We start from the raw sequence: 21,281 nt of genomic DNA, 5'->3' as shown, positions 1-21,281 counted from the left end.
AGAGGGCTTGCTTGCTGCTCCTCCTGGTGACCTGTTTGGCTCAGGGCATCCACCCCTGGCAGCTCACAACTGCCTGTAAGTCCAGCTCCAAGAGATCTGGCCTCTGCAAACCCACACAAATAAAAATTTAAAGTATGAGGTTTAGATATGCTCCCTAACAAATTGAAACTGACTAGCTCACAACTTCTCAAAGGCCCACTTAAGGCAAGGATTTGAGCCAAGGAAAACTGACTAAACAGGCATCCTTCCTCACCGCCAGGGCCCCTGGGGTCCTGTTGCTTTCAGCTAGATTTTTATTTATTCATTCATTCATTCATTCATTCATTCATTCATTCACTTATTTTTCTCAAGAGAGTCAGATAAAAATCCTTTATTAGGGAAGGGGCTCAAACAAGGAAATAATCAACAAGTGGTATCCCGGGAGGAGTCAGCGCCCCCTGCCGAGCGCAGGGAGACCTGTGGAACTGGGAGCAGCTCCCCTCTCTCAGGGGGAGGGGTTGCTGGAGGTGAGACTGGACGGCAAGTTGGGAGGGCCCTGGGCAGCCCCATGTAGATGAAGCTGCCAGACAGGATGAAAGAGCTGCACACCACGAAAGAGGCACTGAAGTCTCCTGTCTTATCCCTTAGGAAACCTGAGAAAAGAGGTAAAGTAATTTAGAGGCCTGGCATCGCAGGGGCAGAAGTCTGGAGCGAGAATCGGCAGGCTCAGCCCTTACCTGACAGGGGAGGGCCCAGGAGTCCCCCGAGGCTCATCAGCATCATCACCAGCCCTGTAGCCTGCACCACACCGCCAATGCCCACCAGCCCCGGGAGCACACCGAAAACCAGCGGGGCGTAACTCCCGGCGCTCAGGCCGTAGGCCCCAGCCGCGGCTAGCAGGGGCACCCCCCATCCGTCCTCCGTCCCCTCAGTGGGCACGAGCCCCACCGCCAGTACCCCTAGCCCAGTCAGAGACCCAAACACAACCAGAAGCCGCGGAAGGGGCACCCAGCCCTGGTCTGCTAGCCATCCGCTGACCAGTCGGGCACCTGCATCTCCCACGGCAGCGACAGCCACCACCAACGCTGCCCCGTAGCCCCCCATGCCCTGGTCTAAAGCGTGCGGACCCAAGTGCACGTAGGGGACGAAGTATCCGCCCCCAATCAAGGCGGTGCCCAAAGCAAAGATGGAAAAGCCTCGGCGCCTAAAGAGACCTAGGCCGAGGGCAGCTAGCGGGGTGCGAGGTGGGGCCAGGGGGTCACCAGAGAGAGCTAAGGGTCGTAGCAAGGCGCCACAGGGCGTGAGGTGGAGGGTGACAGCGCCAAGGAGGAGCAAGGCACCCCGCCAGCCGAAAGTATCAAGGAGGAACTGCAAGGCAGGTGCCAGCAGCAGCGAGGACGCCCCATTACCGGTGAGCGCCAACCCTACCGCCAAGACCCGGCGGCGGGAGAAGTACCGAGAGAGGGTACCCAGGGCAGGGGCGAACACCAGGGCCCAGCCGGAGCCTGCAAACGGACGGGACAGAATGAGGGTCCGGGGATGGTGGTTCCAGCATTCCTTAGCCCTGCTTCTAACGCGCGCGCGCGGACACACACACACACACACACACACACACTCACCGCCTTGTTCGGTGTCCTACCCCACAAGAAGCTCCCCCAATAATCACCCCCTGAAGCATACGAGCATCCCACTCTTCTTACCAGCGAGGAGGCCCAGGCCGAGGTAGAGGTGCAGGAGGCTTCGGGCGAAAGCCGAGAAGACCAAGCCAAGCGAGGTTAGGACGCCCCCAACCATCACCACGGGGCGTGCCCCCCAGCGAGTGCTCAGGGCGCTGCCCACTGGGCCTAGAAGGGGGCGGAGTCAACGAAGACATGCCCCGGGACCCCCAAACTATCTCCAACACTTCTCATTGGCTGTTTTGCCTGGCCTGGTAACTCCTCCCTTTGACCTCAAGACCCACTCTTCTAGAACTTGGTTCCACCAGTAGCTCTCAGGTTGTCTGGTAATCAAGTCTGCTGTCTCCCATCACTACATTCACGGCCTCTCCACCCGGTTCCCGCCTCCCACCTCGGGGGGCCCCCCCTCACTGGCTGCCTGCTGCACGGCCAAGGCCAGGGCGCTGACCCACGCAGTGTCCTGGGCGCTTCGTTCAAAGTGCTCCGCGAGGTCGGGGAGGGCAAGGCCCAGGGAGCGTAAGAGCCCGTAGGAGAGCCCGTTCACGGCGAAGGCTGCGGCCGCCACCACCCAGCCCCAGCCCCCGTCCGGGGGTCCGGCCGGCTTGGGGGTCATCGCCGTCTGCTGGGGTGGGGAGACACCTGTGAATGAAGTCTCCACGCCTGGGCCTCCGCTAGGGAGCTGACGTCCCTGAGATCCAGCCTCGGGCTGCTCGCCCAGGGTGGGCACGTCGCCCCGAGCATGGGCGCGGGAACCAGGCCTAGGGATAGAAGTCCTGGGTGCGCGTGAGGTCCTGGAATGGGGGGGCAGCAGGATCCCCCAGGTCAGGGGCTCCTCCTTCCCAAACCCTCTTTCTCTTACCCGACCTCTCCCGGCGTTGGGGATAGGGAAAGGGCGAAGGTGGGTTCGGCCGGATTTTCTCTGCGCGTTCCAGGCAGGCAGGGTTCTGCCGAGCAGCCAACCAGGGCAGAGATGGAGCCCAACTTGGACCCGCTCTCTCGGTAAACAGAGATCACCACAGGGGCCCGAGCCACCTGGGACGCGGGGTGGGGGTGGGGGTGTGAGTTGCGAGGGCGGGGGTAAGCGAGACAGCCAATCCACCAAGCCTGGGCCCAGGCCTGACGCCGAGTCCCACGGGGATTGAATTATCCACACACAACCCCCAGTCCTGGATAGGGAACCGCGGGGAATGAGTGTGCCTGGTGGCCGCGCCCCGCCCCTCCCCGCGCCTCTCGGCGCCGCGGGGCTCACGCCCACGCACCTGCAGCCGGCTGCGCACGCAAGACCAGCCCGGTTGCAATCCCTGCTCGGCCGGCTGCCCACGCGTGGAAATAGCGGTGGTCTCCAAAGCCTAAAAGAGTTCTTCGATTCTCGCATTTGTTGCTGAGGATCCTGTAAACCTCCGACATCAAATCCCTGGCCTCCAATGGACAATACTAGCAAGCCCTCACCGCTTCCCAGTACCAAGACCTGTGATGTTCCAGGCTGTCTTCACACACACACACACACACACACACACACACACACACACACACACACTTTGTCATTTTGTCTTCACAATACCTCTATGACGAAGGTGCTATCCCCATTTTAGAAATGGAGTAACTGATGCTTAAAGAGGTTAGGTGACCTACCCCCAAATCGTTCAGCTTCAAAAAAGAAAGTGGAAATATTTGAATTTAGGTTTAGCCTACTGTGGGAGGATACAGGCTGAACAGACCTAGGAGTGAAAACAGAGCCTGCCACAGTCGAGGGAAATAGCCTGGAGACAGATTGATGTGGACTGCCCTGGAACGGGCAGCATCTGTGCAGAGCCACAATCGTGGGGTTCTAAACCAAGGGTGTCTGGGAATAGATGACATCTTTGCCACCAGAATCGCTAAAGGCTTAGGCTAGATTTTTTTTTTAAAGCAAAGTAAGAGTTCATAGAAATGAACCAGATGTTTTTGTTTGTTTGAAGACTCTAGTGAGCATCCCTCTTTAAAGATTGCTATTGCTTTACTTCGGCGGTTTGACTCAATAGGTGTGTTCTTTGGTTTAATCATTAAACAATGCCATTGAAATTTCAGCAATTTGCAGGTTGGAGCATGTATCAACCCATAGCCACAGGATGGCAGTGTTTCCTAATTGATGAGAAAGCATCTGGCTAGCAAAAAAGAAGAAAAACAGTTCAAAAGTTGTGAAACTGAAGAACGCAGACAGACTTTCAGCGGCAGACCATGGTGGGTACGGCCCCACAATCATCAAAGGCAAGCCTGGCTACCTTTCCATCCCACCCTCCCGCCCTGGGGAATTAGCTTCTTCCCTACTCCAGTCTGTCTATTCCTTTGTCAATTCTAGGTTTTGGCATATGCCACTTTTCTCTGCTGAAATGTCCTATTACAGGAGACCTTGAAGGCTTAAGGCCCTGCTACATACCCTTTAGGAAAGTGGCCTCACTGGTTTCACCAGCCAGGAGTTGTCTTTGTAAAAGCCACTGGGGTGGTGGAGCCTGCAGGTACTCAGTCAGCAGGGAGGCAGGGAACTGGTTTCCCCAGAAGGCTGGTAAGGACTCTGCTGTAAGTTGAACCAGGTCAACCGAAAGAAAACACTCTCTCCATGGTGAAGTAGAAATATAGCCAGGGAGGAGACTGGGGCCTCTAGGTCTGGGTTGTACCAAGTAATGCTGTGCACCCTGGCAGTATGCAAAACCCGGAAGCCTGGGATGACTGGTTGTGAAAGGGCACATTCCTCTTCTACCTTATGTTCTTAGCCAGAATTGTTGTGTGTTGTTCTTGGAGGTAATATAGCGTTGGAAAAATGGACCCCCAACAAGACTTACTGAACCCGACTTTCAGCTCTGTCGCTTATCTGATTGCAAACAAGTGTCTGTTTCCTCATTTTTAAAAATGGTTATAATAATAGTTACCTGATAGGGTTGTTATAAGGATTAAATTTGTCATGGTGTATGCATGTGCAAGTAAGAGACTTAGGACAGTGTCTGAGTACGATCTGTGCTCCATGGTCACCACTGTAACTCAGGGCAACTCGACGAGACTCTACAGCATTGTTTCCCTTTGCCAGGTGGCTACTTCCGCTCAAAACGGAGCTAGCAAATTCAAGGTCAGTGAACCACATCAATCCGGTGAGCTTTAGCAGAATCACGTGGGTTATAAAGTATGAATATTTACAAGAAATTTAAACGGAATTGTGACACCTTTCCTTTTTGCAGGGGAGGCAGGGGCTCATGAAGCCCATGCTGATCCCAAGTTCACACGTGCTGGGACCACAAGTAATCCCTTTGAATGAATATATAATTTCACATCTGGCCGTTTCTCCTTCCAAGCAAAATATATGGCTGTGTGCATTGTCAGAAGTTCTGACCACTGTAAGGAGTCCCTTCCTGCGCCTTTTAAGGTTCCCTAGTCCCAGACAGAGACTGGAAAGCTGCAGCGGTTCATTTCTTGGTGGTGTCTGCACAGCGTGCAGAACATTTGTAAAACAGGACCTAGTCTTCTCTTCCTTAGTCATCACATCATGAGGCACACCTCATGAAGCTGTAGGTGTGTGCCTGGGGACAGAAAGCATGGTAAAGGGGGCAGAAATCAGAGGCATTTGGGCAGCTTCTTCGTATAACTTGCTTTTCTCGGGCCCAGTTACATAGATACCACTTCCATTTGACAACGGATTGCAGCTGTGTATGTACAGCTTTGTGACTTGGCGGGTCAGATAACACCCAGCTCATAATGGGCAGCTCACGTCACATGGTAACCTGGTAATCCATCATCAAAAGTTTAGTTTCTAGGGCTGGAGAGATGGCTTAGCAGTTAAGAGCACTGGCTGCTCTTCCATAGGACATAGGTTCAATTCCCAGCAACCACATGGCAGCTCACAATTGTCTGTAATTGCAGCTCCAGGAGATCTGACACCTTCACACAGACACACGTGCAGGCAACACCAGTGCACATAAAATAGAAAATAAAATCAATAATTTTTTTTTAAAAAAAAGTTCAGTTTCTACTAAGGCCCAGTAGCATGGTGGAGAGCCATGCTCCAAAATCCCAAGGGCCTCTGCTGTGGTTCACCTATAGGGGCCTGTCAAAGGCTCCACACAGCATCCCTATCTGCCACTGACACCTCAAGTACCATCGGGTCTGCTGGATCATATGGTCCAAGTGGTAGATCAGCCCGCACAGCAGTCTGGACCTGCTGTGAAGAGCCTTCTCCTTTCCAGGCCTCTCTTAAAGCTAGCAGCTTTCCAAGTCACTTGGTATATGGGCCAGAGTAACACACCCAAGTGAGGAATGTGCTGTCTCCAGAATCCAAACAGGCCCACTAAACATTGTGCTTCTTTCTTGGTGATAGGAGGGCCCTTCACCTTAGAAGGACTATCCCTGCATGCCCCACAACCATTGGACTCCTAAGAATTTCACTGAAGTAGAAGACCCTTGAATTTTGGTTGGATTTATTTCCCATCTTCTGATTTGCATATGTATTACCAATGAGTTCAAAGTGGTTGCTATCCTCTGCTCACTTGGTCCAATCAGCATAATGTTGTCAATACAGCGGACTGGTGTGATAATTTGTGGAAGGAAAATGTGATCAAGGTCACTTTGAACAAGGCTGGAGAATCAATATACCTTTGAGGTATAACTGTAAATGTGTACTACTGTCCTTGTTAGGTGAAAGCAACTTGTCTCTGGCGATCCTTAGGTACATGTGCTAAGAAAAAAAATCATCACCTAGGTCACTCACTGCATACTAGGTACTAGGAGATGTGTTAATCTGCTCAAATAAGGACATCACATCAAACAGCAATTACAATTGGAATCTCTGCTTGATTAGGTTTGTGACATTCAACTGTCATTCTCCATGATCCGTCTGTCTTCTGCACAGACCAAATGGAAGGGTTAAAGGGAGCTGTAAGGACCGCCACCCCTGCATCTTTCAAGTCCTTGATGGTAGCACTCATTTCTGTCACCCCTTCAAGATGTGCCGTTGGTTTTGGTTGGTTTTTGCAGGGCTGAGGATGAAGCCTGAGACCTCCTGCACACACAAAGCAAACATTTCTCAACTGCTCTTCAGCTCCAGCCCACAGAATCTTTGTTACACACACATATGTATATAAATACATGTATTTATTCTGTTCCTCCAGAGACCCTGCTCTGGTACAGAGAATTTTGTTTTTATCATCGTGGTGTTTTTGTTTTTCTTGTGCTTTCCAAGTTTGTGAGAACATGCCAACTTCCTTATCTTGACTCCAAAACCAAAAGAGAAATCAAAATAAGTCGTATTCATTTTTATATATTTACAGAGTGGTAATATACACCTATAATCCTAGCACTCAGGTGGCAGGGACAGAGGGGTCACAAGGTCCAGGCCAGCCTGAGCTACATAATAGTACATAATAGAGCTACATACACAGTTCCAGGTCAGCTGTATTGTTGTGGAACTCTGTCCTTAAGGGATGACATGGCCATTGCCATCTTGACACCAGAGTCGCTGTGGCTACCTGTGTGTGAGATGCACACTAACAGTTCCTTGTGGATAGGAGAGGACTCACAAAGCTCGTGTGGAGACACAGGGGTAGATCACCAGGAGGCACAAAGGCAGTCAGTGCATGAGGTACTCACAAGGCCCCACCACCTCTTGAGAATACACAAGCGCCCAGTAACTGCTGCAGAAAAAGATCCTCTGCTGGTTCAGCTGGCGGTAAGTGGCCCTGCCACCCCTTCAGGGATGTGTTTGTTTTTGCACTGATAAGGATGAAACTCAAGCTTTCTTAAATTCTTCCTCACCCTTGCTTCTGTAAGCAATCCCAGTTAAATTCATTGACTCACCAAGCTAGACTTCAGTGGCACCTTTTGGGGGAGATGGGGACAACAGAATCTCACCATGAACTCTGACCGGCCTGAACCTGTTATGCAGTAGACCAAGCTGGCCTCAAACTCACAGAGATCCATCTGACGAGGAAACTGGGGCTAAAGTGCAGGGGTTAAGGGTGTTCACTGCCAGGCCTGGCCGAAAGCATTTCTTTTGTCTGTCCTCAGTGCCCCATCTGGGGCGGACAGACTTTTTTACATCTCCCCTGGAAAATTATGTACCCGTTGGCAGCCAGGCAACCACACAACAAAACCAAAGATGATTTTGGGAGAAGCAGCTGCCTTGTCCCCACGCTCTGGATGATAAGACATGCAGCTGAAATGATCTATTTGAAGGTGGAGTATCTTCAGAGGGGATCCTGAGATAAGCACCCTTCCTTTGTTGTTGTTGGGTTTTCTTTTACTCTAGCCCCACCTTGGCATGCCGTAAGGTTGTTGGTTGTTTTTACTCCTTTGGGGGCCTGCCACCCAGCTCCCAAATAAATACACACAGACGGAGGCTTATTATTACTTATCAGTGCCCAGCCTTAGCTTTTATCCCATCTATCTTTTGCCTCTGGGTTTTTTACTTTTCTTACTTCTGTGTATCTTACTTTCACTCTTATTCTATGGCTAACTGTGTGGCTGTGTGGCTGGTTGGGTGGCTGTGGGGCTGTGTGGCTGTGTGACTGTGGGGCTGTGGGGCTGTGTGGCTGTGTGACTGTGTGGCTGTGGGGCTGTGTGGCTGTGTGGCTGTGTGACTGTGTGGCTGGCTGTGTGGCTGTGTGACTGTGTGGCTGTGTGTGTGGCTGTGTAACTGTGTGGCTGTGGGGCTGTGGGGCTGTGTGACTGTGTGACTGTGTGGCTGGCTGTGTGACTGTGTGACTGTGGGGCTGTGGGGCTGTGTGGCTGTGTGGCTGTGGGGCTGTGTGGCTGTGTGGCTGTGTGACTGTGGGGCTGTGTGACTGTGGGGCTGTGTGACTGTGTGGCTGTGTGGCTGTGTGGCTGTGTGGCTGTGTGGCTGTGTGACTGTGTGGCTGGCTGTGTGGCTGTGTGGCTGTGTGGCTGTGTGTGTGGCTGTGTAACTGTGTGGCTGTGTGGCTGTGTGACTGTGGGGCTGGCTGTGTGGCTGTGTGACTGTGTGGCTGGCTGTGTGACTGTGTGACTGTGTGGCTGGCTGTGTGACTGTGTGACTGTGGGGCTGTGTGGCTGTGTGACTGTGTGGCTGGCTGTGTGGCTGTGTGACTGTGTGGCTGTGTGGCTGTGTGTGTGGCTGTGTAACTGTGTGGCTGTGTGGCTGTGTGACTGTGGGGCTGGCTGTGTGGCTGTGTGACTGTGTGGCTGGCTGTGTGACTGTGTGACTGTGTGGCTGGCTGTGTGACTGTGTGACTGTGTGGCTGTGGGGCTGTGGGGCTGTGTGGCTGTGGGGCTGTGGGGCTGTGTGGCTGGCCCCTAGCATCCTTCTCTCCTTATTCTCTTGCTCCTTCTTCCTTTTCCTCCCAGATTTCTCCTATTTATTCTCTCTGTCTGCCAGGCCCACCCATCCTTTTCCTGCCTCGCTATTGGCCGTTCAGCTCTTTACTAGACCATCAGGTGTTTTAGACGGCAAAGTAACAGCTTCACAGAGTTAAACAAATGCAACATAAAAGAATGCAACACATCTTTGCATCATTAAGCAAATGTTCCACAACATAAACAAATGTAACCATCTCAAAACAATATTCTACATTATTCCCTGCTTGTATGTCATAGTATCCTTCTTGCTGTGGTAACAGTCGTATTGTTGCTGCTATTCAACCAAGGCTGTGTCATCTGAAGGTGAAACGTCTATGGAAGGGATCCCAGTATGACCATCCTCTTCTATGTGCTAGAAATGACACACCTCCTTGATGAGTGGGGTCTGCCACGTAAGCGTGAGAATCATTGCCCAACCCCACCAAGTGGCTGATGGGTAGAAAATACTTTGCAGTCCCCTAAAGGAGCACATATGGGACAAGTTCCTAAGAAGGCTTTGGTATCAGTGTGTGACGTTTGCTATGATGATAAGGCACGAGGATCCTGAAGACGACTCAGTGGATAAAGACACTTGTCACCACCATACATGATGACCTGAGCTTGATCCGCTACGCCCACATGGTAGAAGGAGAAAACTGACTCCCACAAGCTCTCCTCTGACTACATATGTGTGCATGCACACATAAGTGTGTGTGGTGAAGGGAAGGGATGCAACTATAGCTCAGCTTTCTGCCCAGAAAGAACCTGCTCATCTAAGGGACAAACTGCAACCTGAAAAATACGTTTGGAGTCTATCCTTTTCAATAGCCTCTTAATTGGTAGGAAATGTGGAAAAACAAGAGGAAAAAAGGGAAGGCATTGACTTGCTGTTTCATAGGATGGGGCATGTGAAGAATATAAGGGAAAGAGAATACAAATTAGATCTGTGTTAAATAGCCCCTCCTGAGATCCAAAAACGCAGAAGCCATAGGAAAAAATCTGACAGTGAATAGGGATAGGGGGACAGGAGATACCCTTTAGGGTCAGCCTGTAATACAGAGGAAGGGAAAACCCATGATTCAGCAAACAGGTAGAGACCTTGATAGTGGTCCAGAGCAGAAAACCACGATAATCAGAGGCTACTCTGAACTGCTTTAGCTGGAAAAGACCAAAAAATTATACAGTGCCTCCAACCCTGGCTGGTGAGAATATGAGACATGGATGGGGGGAGGGGGGTGTGAGGGAGTCAGTCTGGATGCTGTGGAAGCAAAGAGACTGAGTAATACAGCTGCTCCTTCATCCTTGACTCAAAGATTGTGTATCTCAGACAACATGAGAGAAAGCAGTCCTGTTGGCGATACTTGCTTGTTACTGGTTGAGGTCCCTGTGAGTGTCAGGGACTGGAAGATAACAGAGGAAGGACAAGCACTTGAGGGACTTGGGGGGGGGGGGGTGTAAGAGAGGCAGTGCAAGCTGGGCGGTGGTGGCGCACGCCTTTAATCCCAGCACTCGGGAGGCAGAGGCAGGCAGATCTCTGTGAGTTTGAGGCCAGCCTGGGCTACAGAGTGAGTTCCAGGAAAGGCGCAAAGCTACACAGAAAAACCCTGTCTCGAAACAAACAAACAAACAAACAAAAAAACCGAGGGGGGGGGCAGTGTTTGTCGTCAAACTGACATTTCCCTGACGTGATAGGGCTCTGTGCACAGGAGAGCCGGGAAAGAAGGCCTGACATCAGTGCTTAGTGGTTTGGCCTATTTTCTTTACAAGGTAAGAGAAGTGCTGGAGGATCTGAGCGATGGTTGCTGGCATGTAAATCATGTTCATCGAGTGCCAAAGCAAGCAATACAGGGTCAGAAAAAGGAAAAGCAGACACGGGCCTTTTCCAGGTCACTCAAAAGCAAATGTAGCAGGTTTTTGTGGAGTTGGAGTCCCTAGGGGGAAAAGCTGTCAGGAAGCCAAAGTTAGTGCTCATGAGCCTCCGTGGGGGCAAAAGGAGTGAATGACAAACCAGAACACGTGGAGCAGAGTAAGTTGTTCCCAAGGGAGGGCAATTATCTCACCAGAGGATGCTGAATATATTTCTTTTCCAAGGGTGGAGGTTGCTCACGAAGCCCAGGCAAATGTGACCAGCAGAACGGCAGCGACAACCCTAGAACCTATCAGATTCAGGAAGCCGGAACGTGTATGGCAAACAGCAGTACAGCCCTGCTCCTGGGCTGGCCTCATAGCAGATGGAACAGTGCGAGCCAGACTTCCTGGACCCTTCGGGAGTGAAGATGTGTGGAGACAGTGCAGTAGCACCCAGGGTGAGGAAATGGAATAGCTATGGAGAATGACAGAAACCAAAATCAGATCACGCCTCTCATTTGTGATGCTGTAACCAGCATTGCTCTTTTGAGGAAACAGCTGATGCAAAGTGATGGAATATTTTCATGCTGTCTTGGACCTTACTAACATTATTTTCTTTTTCTTTCTTTTTTTTCTTTTTTTTTTTTTTTTTTTGAGACAGGGTTTCTCTGTAGCTTTGGAGCATGTCCTGGAACTCACTCTGTAGCCCAGGCTGGCCTCCAACTCTGCCTCCCGAATGCTGGGATTAAAGGCGTGCACCACCACTGCCTGGCCTAACATTATTTTCTAACATCAGTTTAGCTGACAGATCCCAAGATCAACTGGCACTTGCTTGAAATGGTTGTTGGTGGGACATCTGAGATCCTGCCCACCCTTTGCGAAAAGGTTTCATTATCTGACACTAACCTCCAAGTGTTTTACAGGTTTAGACAAGCATGGAAAGTGATAAAGGCACCTAACAGAGACAGGGTGGGAAACAGTCCACACAGGAACAAGAGCCAGGTACTCTGGTGGTATTTGGGGGGGGTTATGGTTGCCTAAGGTGTAAGTGACACCCAACAAAATGATTGACAAGAATCCTACAACAGCTAGTGCCTGTAAGTTAAAATAATGGTTAAAGACTTTGAATTAAGGTACCTTGTCTGGGTAGGAAAAGGCATTCCCAGAAACTGTAAGGGTTTTTTGTTTGTTTGTTTGTTTTGAGACAGGATTTCTCTGTGTATCCCTGGCTATCCTGTAATTTACTCTGTAGACCAGGCTGGCCTCAAACTCAGTGATCTGCCTGCCTCTGCCTCCTGAGTGCTGGGATTAAAGGTGTTCACCGCCACCATCCAGTGCTGTAAGGTTATTGAATGAAAATCTCAGTGCCAGAAATGGGCCTCCATCTTATGAGAAGTTGGTCAGAGATGCCCCCTGCTGAAGACTGGCTATTACCACTGTCTTTGGGTGCATGCCAGCACTAGACTTCAAGACCCTGTTGCTGAAGACACCACACACTTTTAGTTGCAAGAAATGGGGAAATCAGATTGGAATTGAACCCAGAGAGCCTTCTTTGCTCACTGGCTTTCGTGGTACCAGAAGGTACTCTGCAGACTTCCGGGGGAGGATTGTCATCTACAATCTTGTTTGGTTATGGACCCTGCATGCTACACTATGACATGCCATGCAAGATGTGCCCACGGGTCCAGTAGCGGTACAACTGTTACCAGTGCAACCTACGGCTTTCTAGTTGACTTTTTTTAAAAATTTATTTATTATGTATACATTGTTCTGCCTGCACGCATCCCTGCAGGCCAGAAGAGGGCACCAGATCTCATTACAGATGGCTGTGAGCCACCATGTGGTTGCTGGGAATTGAACTCAGGACCTTTGGAAGAACAGCCAGTGCTCTTAACCTCTGAGCCATCTCTCCAGCCCCCTCTAGTTGACTTTAAGGCCCCCTTTACAGGAAAGGACACGTGTTTGGTATTGTAAGACAAAAATCCCTAGTGGAGAAGTTATTGCTGTTGTTTCCCAAAATAGATATGATATGCCTGTCAAATTGCCTTGTAAACATTATGTTTAGATCCCTAGGTTATTGCTCTTGTGGGTCTTGGCTGGAAGCTTCTTTATAGAGTGGTTGGAGGTTACTATTGAAAGTATAAATGACGATTGCTGTGGTAGAGTGGAACAATGCTCAGCTTTAAGTGGGGAAAAATAATCATATGTCCATATCACCTCCTCCAAGGCTCAGGAAACATGGCAGAAGAGAGAGGAAAGAATATAAGAGCTGGAGAAAAGAGTGGAATATTGTGGAACTGTGTGCTCTGGACATGACAGGGCTGTTTCTATCTTGGAATCATGTGGCTGTCTGCATGAGACACTCACATGACTGGGCCTACTAATATCCCCCATGCGGAAGTGGGCAGAGCTCCCAAAGCTCACAAGGTGGCATGCGTGGTGTTTGAGGGACTCGTGAGATGTCTCAGGCTCCCATCCTCCCTTGGGGATACTCAAGTGGCTAATAATTGCTGAGAAGGGAGGCATGTCCTTCATGGTGTCACTCACAGATTGCCTGTATCCTGTAAATATCCTGTAAATAACTCCAATTAAACTCATCATTTCACCAAGCTAGACTGTTTTCTTTATTCTATCATCATCGCACTAGTCTGGGGTGAATAGGAGTGTGTTCACACTTCCCCAGGAAAAGTCATACACTGCTATATACAGAAGGCCCTGTCTGAAAAACTGTGTGTGTGTGTGTGTGTGTGTGTGTGTGTGTGTGTGTGTGTGTGTGTTTATACACATCTATCATATCCATCCCTGGGCTGAGGAGTAAGGAGACATGCATAAATAATAATTTAAGTCTTCCTTCTCCTAGCCCCCACAATCAAGTCAGAGAAACAGTCACAGAAAAGAAACCTCAGCACAAGGACAAAGAAAACTACTCTGGAGTGGCCCATGAGAGGAAGCTGACTCATTTAGTTTGGGCCTCCTTGCAGGCTTCACAGAAGAGGATCCCTTAAGTAAGGCCTTGAAGGATGAGTAGGAGTTCGCCAGATGAATGTGGTGGGTACGAGGCATTCCAGGCAAATGGCAAAATTTGGAGAAAGTTGAGAAGGCATGAAGTAGCTTGGCATATTGTCTACTATTTGCAGAGCTGGAAAAAGTCACTGTGTAGGGCAGTGGTGGGGGGACACTTTGGGGTAGGGAGGCCTGTCTGGAAGGCCTTGAGGCCAAGCAAAAGAGCGGAAATGTTTTCCAGGAGATATGTCCCCCGAGTTTCCGTGGAAGGAGGGGCCACTAAAATGGGAAGCTGGACACGGGAGAGAGGAGTCATGCCATAGTCAGAGGGTTGAGGAGAATATGAAGGACAGGCTTTTACACAGGAGGAAGTTCTCAAAACGTCATGTTTAATGTTGAAAATTCAGAGGGAATTTTACACTTTACTTTTATGACTATTTATAGGAAACGAATGCTTACACATTGTCTCCTCATTTCTTCAAGAAAAGGAAAACACTCCAGGAAGATGCACACAATTGGTCCAAGCTATTGTTTGCCCTGGCACACTGCCGTTAAGGGTGACATACCCATAGATTGAGCAGAAGGACTCCTCCAGGAAGTCTCCCCAGACCACACCAAATCTGCCTACGGCAGGGGTTCTCAACCTTCCTAATGCTACGACCCTTTAATACAGGTCCTCATGTTGTGGTGACCCCAACCATAGAATTATTTTGTTGCTACTTCATGACTGTAATTTTGCTACTGTTATGAGTTGTAATGTAAACATCTGTGTTTTCGGATGGTCTTAGGTGACCCCTGTGAAAAGGTCGTTTGACTCCCCTCATAGGTCGTGACCCACAGGTTGAGAACTGCTGGCCTACCAGACTTGTTTGTTTGCTTAAGATAGGCTCTTGTAGCCGGGCGGTGGTGGCGCACGCCTTTAATCCCAGCACTCGGGAGGCAGAGCCAGGCGGATCTCTGTGAGTTCGAGGCCAGCCTGGGCTACCAAGTGAGTCCCAGGAAAGGCACCAAAGCTACACAGAGAAACCCTGTCTCGAAAAAGCCAAAAAAAAAAAAAAAAGAAAGAAAGAAAAGAAAACCACATGAGTCCCCTGAGCCTGTGTGTGTGTATGTGTGTGTGTGTGTGTGTGTGTGTGTGTATTGGGGGCTATGGTTTGGATCGGTCAAAGCCTATACTGAGATAGGAGTCCTACCAGACATGACCACCCTCTCAGCTCCCCTACCAAATCTGTTACTGTTACCTCTTTCCATCCTGTCCCCATCCGTCCCCTTTGTCACCTCTCCCCACTTCCCATCCCTGTTAAAATGCTAACAGTTTGTAGGAAGGAACTGTGTCCTGAATTCCTCACGAAAGCACTCTGTGCCCCAACTTGATTTATTTGGAATATTTTGGTTCTGGGACTTTGGCCAACGTGTTAGAGTTTAAAATCTGTGTCAGATTATTTTTTTAAAAAAATCCATGGACAGCGTTGGAGAGATGGTTCAGTGCTCTTGCAGAGGGCAGGTTCCCAGTACCCACATCTAGCGGAGGGAGCACAACTACCTGAAACTCCAATTCCAGGGCATATAACAGCCTCTTCTGGCCTCCCCAGGCACCTGCATGCATGTGGTGTACATAAACTCACACAGGCACTCACACATACACTTATAAATAAACCTTTTTTAAAAATCCGTAGATAGAAACTCTAACATAGCTAAGGAAAGAAATGATTGGTTACGTGATAGTGCATAACGCACAAAATCATCCAGGCTACAGAAACAGGTTTGGCAGGACGGGAGTGACCCAAGACTGGATGAGTTGCTCAAGCCACCGCTGGGACACTAGGGGTCGCTGCTGGCAGCCTTCTGCAGACACTGGGTCTCGTGGCCTTTGCTACTCTTCGGAAATGTTCTCCCTTCTTGGCAGGAGTTCCCAAATTCAAGTTCAAAGCCATGGTCCTGGCCTCTTCACCCTTAGTCCTGTGTGCTCAACCTCGAGTGATGGAGCGCCAGGAAAGCAAACACATGCTTTCTGTGTCTGCAGATGGACGGTAAAGCCACACCCAGAAGTACACACCTGTCATCCCAGCCTCTCTGGAGGCTGAGGCAGGAGAACGGGTTAAGTCAGGAGTCGGAAACACAGCAAAACATTTTTCTCTGAAAAATAAATGAATTAAAGACAAGCAAATATAAAAAACAAACAAACAAAAACCTTGTGAGGAGGTACATGCCTGTGATCCCAGGACTCGGGGGGGGGGGGGGGGGGGGCCTGAGAAAAAAGGAGCAAGGCCAGCCTGGGCTACATAGCAAGATCTTGTCTTAAAAATAACACACAAATAAATAAACAATGAGGTGAGGGATTTCTAAAAAGAAAGAGTTCAGATTCAAGGCCGTTCACAGTGGCTTTTAACTGTTTTAGTCCAAACGTAAGCAGATTGTCTCAATCAGAAAGGAATGAACCATGAGAATGGCATGTGTGCATCTTACTATGACATCCGGGACCTGGTGGCCTAAGAAAGTATTGTTCCTGACTCCCGCAGTTCCGAGGCATCTATAAAGGAAGGTCAATACTATTAACCAAGGATCACAAGCCCAGGCGCATAGTAGGTTCACTGCTTATTAATATGGGTGTCCTTCCAGTTCATTTCATCCTAATTTCCTCCCCACCAGGTCTCACCCCTACGTCTCCACCCAGTCCTCTCTGCCCCAGGCTGTGGTACTTCTGTTTGATCTACGAAGGGCAGTCAGACAGACTAGAAGGGGTTGAGAGTGGGTCTGTCATTTTTCTCTCTTTTGGGCCCAGTTTTTTCAGTTACCACTGAGTTTTCTGTGCCTATTTATCTACCTTTTCAGTCCCAAACTGGTACCTCAGGACATAACTTACTCGGTCTCTTAGAGGATGTGTCTACATAAACCCTAGGTAATCCCATTGAGGTGCAGGGGCTTGGCCAGGCCGGTATCTCTACTTAGCTGAGTCATGTCAACTGGGACTAGAAGCCAGAAGAGGGAGGAGACAGGGAGTCGGATAACAGGTTTCCCTGCAGCTGTGGGAATGTAAACTAGACACCCTGTGGGCGCTAACAAACCAGAACATGCAGGAGGTCAGTCAGCCCGGTGCTCGAAATAACAATACTCCGGGCAAAAACATGCCTTGTGTAACACTCGGACCAAGATGTTCTTCTGAACCAAGGATGCAGGGGGCCCTGCTTGCTTCATGGAGGCAACTGCCCAGGTGAAGTTGGAGGGTTGGCTAAGCCTGGGAAAGTCCCCAATCCACAGGTTTCATGACCTGGAGGCGGTCACACCCTCTTCTTGTTTATCCACAGGGCAATCTTTTCCCTGTCCGTACTCTTGCTTCTGAACTGAGTCCCTCTTATCTACCACAAATCTCCTTTGCCCTTGTCCAACCCAGTGTTATTTATTTCCTCTGAAAGCTTTCTCCTGCCCCACTGTTTTTCAACCTTTCAAAAACCCTGGCAGCCTCTCCCTAGAGATTCCTCCTCTTTAGCATATTCAGACAAATAGCTTTACCAAGCTTTATGTAACTGAATTTCAGACTCTCATCGGTGCGCCTTTTTCCTTGATCCTAGAGTCATTTGCAAGGACACTGCCTCTCATTCAAAACATATTTGTGAGGGTGGTGTCATGATCTTACCTGGAGGTGAGGTGAGGCAAGGCACTGGGCAACTGGAGACTTTTGGTTTATAGGTGATGCGCTTACACCTCACTGGACCCAGGGATTTGAGAGATGAGAAGTTGGTGCCAAAGGCCTTGGAGCAGATGTTTTAGGACTGGGGCCAGTGAGTGCTCAGAGCGTTGAGCACAGCGCACCTGAGAGTCTACACTGAGTGCCACAATGTATAAAGTCTGCTTGCTATCCTTTCTTCTCTCTCTGTCTCTGTCTCTGTCTCTGTTTCTCTCTCTCTCTCTCTCTCTCTCTCTCTCTCTCTCTCTCTCTCTCTCTCTTCATTTTCCTCCTCTTCCTTCCTTCGTCTTTTTGGAGGGAAGGTCTCACTGTATTGCCCAAGCTGACCCAAACTCCTAGGCTCAAATGATCCTCAACCTCATGAGCAGCTGGAACCCACAAGTGGGTGCCACCTCTCCCAGCTTCTTGGTGGCTCTTGGGAGGTTTGTGGTTTCTGAGTTTATTTCCTTGTTGTCCTTCGGCAGAGGTGACTTGTCTCTTGGGTAAGCAGGGCTTAGAGCTAACCTTTCTCCAGTGTTTACATAAATGCTTGAGTGGTGGACACCTTTATGGACTCTACGGAAGGAAAGTTCTAAAATAATGAATGCTTAGATACGTGTCTACAAAACGTAACAGTAACCAGTCAACTCCTTTGTTCATTCTGTGTTCCTAAAGTGTCTATACTGAAAAACAACTTGAAAGCTGATTTTCTTTTTGTCATGCTCAGATCCTGAGGACTCCCAAAAGACCACCACGGAGACCGAATCCCGCATGTAAAAGCAAAGAGCCTTTATTTCAAGCTCCAGAGCTTGATCCCTCTGTCTGTCCGACAGCAGTGAGAGCAGAGAGCCCTGAGCTCAGGTGGGGCAGAGTTTTTATCATGGCAGAGGTTGGGGTCAGGGGATTTCCAGGGTCCAGGATCCTGATTGGCTGACATTTGTCTAGGGGTATCTGTAAAACAAAAATAGGTGTGTGCTAGACTCAAGAACATCTGTCCACCTTATCTAATGGTTAGAATGTTGGGGATGTCAGCTACTTGCTCACCCTTGGGTGGATACCTGGGTGGTATCAGCTTAAGGCTTTTCCTGGATCTGGGTGTTGCCTGCCAGTAAGCCTGTCACAGAAGCTGTGTCTAGGCCCCTAAGCCTGTCATGGCTGCTGTGTGGTCAAGCTGTTTGGGGGCCTCTCCACACTTTTCTCACTGCCCAAGACTCTGTTTCATTATGATCCATAATGATTGATGAGAAATCAGTCAACACCAGACTCAGTGAGCTCTTTGTAGACAAATGTGTTTTTTAAATAACACATGTCCTTTCAAAAACTTAACAGCCACTGAGCCTGGCAGAGCAGGCTGATAAGCCTATTTGCTTGAGAGCCCAAGGCAGGGAAACTGAACATGTAAGACTTGCCTGGCCTACAGAGTGAGCTCAAGGCCAGCCTGGGCAATTTAGTAAGCCCTTGTCCCCAAATAAAAGGTAAAAAGAGCCACACATGATAGTGCATGCCTTTAATCCCAGCACTCTGGAGATTGTAATTGGATGACAGTGTGGTCTACATTCTGAACTCCAGGCTAGCCAGGGCTGCACATTGAGACCCTGTCACAAACAAAGAAAAGTAAAAGGCCCAGAGGGACAGCTTGGCAGTACAGTACCTGTTTAACGTGCGTGAGGCTCTGGGTGCCACAGAAAATGCGTCGGCAGTAAAAATGTTGTATTCAGCATGGAATATGAGTGTTTTAATACACGCAGTCTCAAGAGGACCTGTCGACTGTAGTTAGAATATGAATCCAGGGGCTGGAGAGATGGCTCAGAGGTTAAGAGCACCGACTGCTCTTCCAGAGGTCCTGAGTTCAATTCCCAGCACCCACATGGTGGCTCACAACCATCTGTAATGAGATCTGGCACCCTCTTTCGTATACATAATAAATAAATAAATCTTTAAAAAAAAAAAAAGAATATGACTCCAGAAAGTAGGCCAGCTGGCTTCTAGCTCTGCCTTAGCTGCTTAGCGGCCATATGAATGAGAGGAAGTATTTAACCTTACTGTGTAACGATTCCCTAATCCATGAAAAAATGATGGTTAAGTTCTATGGTCTGAGTGTCTGTATCCCTCCAAAATCCATATGTGAGATCTGATCTCCAGTACAACAGCATCCAAGAGCGGGGGACCTTTAGGGAGCAATTAAGCGAAGCCCTAGTGAATGAGATTAGTGTCTTTGTAAAAGGTCTGGGAGCTTGTGATGCCTCCTGCCACGTGAGTCCTCAGCTAGAAGGCACCATCTGTGAAGCAGAGAGATGGCTCTCATGAGACGCTGAATCTGCCAGCTTTTCAGCCTCCAGATTGGTGATCAACACCTTTCTATCATTTATAAACTATTATCTGTCTACAGTGGTTTGTTATAGTATCTCAAAGGTGGAACAACACTTTGTGCATTTGTTTTTAATTTTTATTGATTCTTTGTGGGTTTCACATCATGCATTCCAATCTCACTTATCTCCCTGTCCCCTTGCATTCACCTTCTGCCCTTGTACACCCCCCACCCCTGCTCAAATCAAAACCAAATTTAAAAGAAAAACCAAAACCAAAACAAAGAAACAAAAGAAAAAAGAGAAAAGGAAGGAGAGAAGAACCTTGTCGTGGAAGCTGTGGTGTGGCCTCTTGAGTCAAACAGTTCACCCTGTAGTCCATTCAGCTTCGCTTGCAAGTGTTCATTGCCTTGAGTCCTTGGTCTGGCTCGAAGTCTCTGGTTTCTGCTCTCACCGGGGCTTCCCTTGGATATCCTGTTGTTGTCCCGTGTCATGGAGATCCTGCCATTTTGGATCTGTGGGTTCATCCCCTTCACATACTCCAACAGTTCATAGATTCGGTGGATGCTGGGGTGGGCCAACTCATAGCCGTGGTTCTGGGCCTCTGTGGTAGCTGGGTTGGTCAGCCTGCCTGCTTCCCCTCATCGTCACTACCCAGGCGAGCTCTCCAGCACCGCCTCAGCCAGCGCACCCAATGCAGCCTGCCGCAAGGATGGGACCAGTTCTCCTGCTCTCAGGTCCTCAGATCTGGCTCTTCCACACTCACACCACCAGCACCAGCTCTATGGTTTTGCCCAGGCTAGGTACAGGGCCCGCTCTCCTGATTGCTGTAGGGAGAATATGGGGAGTGGGGGAGAGCTCAGTTCTCCTGCTCTCATGCCCTCAGGGTTGGCTCACTTGCACACACACACACACACACACACACACACACACACACACACAGACACCACACAACAGAATCAGCTCTAGTGTGCTGCCCAGGTAGGGTACAGGGCCCGCTCTCCTGTGTGCTGTACCTGGTGTGGGGCAGGCTTAGTCCTCTCCCTCTCGTGACCCTGGGGCCAGCTCTCAGGTAGCAAGGGGTGGAGGAGAAGGGCATCTTTCCTTCACTGACACCACCACATGGCAGGCGATGGTGGGTGGGGTCAACTCACACCCTCAGGGCAGGCTCACCTGCATTCCCAACAACAGGGTCAGCTCTAGTGTGCTGCCCAGGTGAGGTACACGCCTGTGGTGAGGGATGGAGCCAGGATGAACTCTCTCCTGAGGGGTAGAGCCAGCTTGCCTGCTGAGTATCCAGCAAGGGGCAGAGCCAGCCATTCCAGGGCCAGTGAAGGGCAGGCTGGGCCAGCACTGCATGGTTCCAATGACCCCAATGCTAACACAGGTCATGGACATCACCACCGACTCCAATTCCAGCAGGCCTACAGACCCAGACATGATGACCTTCGGCAGCAGCTCAGGCCCAGATGC

The 21,281-nt window shown here is 49.7% G+C and overlaps 1 protein-coding gene across 2 annotated transcripts; it reads right to left on the bottom strand.

The window, feature by feature from the left end:
- Positions 1–355: 355 nt before the first annotated feature.
- Positions 356–2,852, bottom strand: Slc16a11 (solute carrier family 16 member 11). 2 transcript variants are annotated; one of them, XM_059271043.1, is made up of 4 exons: positions 2,515–2,852; positions 1,680–2,277; positions 717–1,484; positions 356–632 (listed from the first exon to the last, which is right to left on the bottom strand). In XM_059271043.1, the coding sequence occupies exons 2-4, from the start codon at positions 1,771–1,773 to the stop codon at positions 403–405; spliced, it is 1,092 nt and encodes a 363-aa protein (XP_059127026.1). In that variant the 5' UTR covers positions 1,774–2,277; positions 2,515–2,852; the 3' UTR covers positions 356–402. The 2 variants fall into 2 exon arrangements, with proteins under 2 accessions (XP_059127026.1, XP_059127028.1); XM_059271045.1 differs by lacking the exon at positions 2,515–2,852 and having other exon boundaries at positions 1,680–1,823; positions 2,067–2,291.
- Between the last annotated feature and the right edge of the window lie 18,429 nt (positions 2,853–21,281).

The sequence above is a fragment of the Peromyscus eremicus genome, chromosome 8a (assembly GCF_949786415.1).
Source record: "Peromyscus eremicus chromosome 8a, PerEre_H2_v1, whole genome shotgun sequence".
NCBI classification, from domain to species: Eukaryota; Metazoa; Chordata; class Mammalia; order Rodentia; family Cricetidae; genus Peromyscus; species Peromyscus eremicus.
This window is presented reverse-complemented; position numbering and strand designations above follow the sequence as displayed.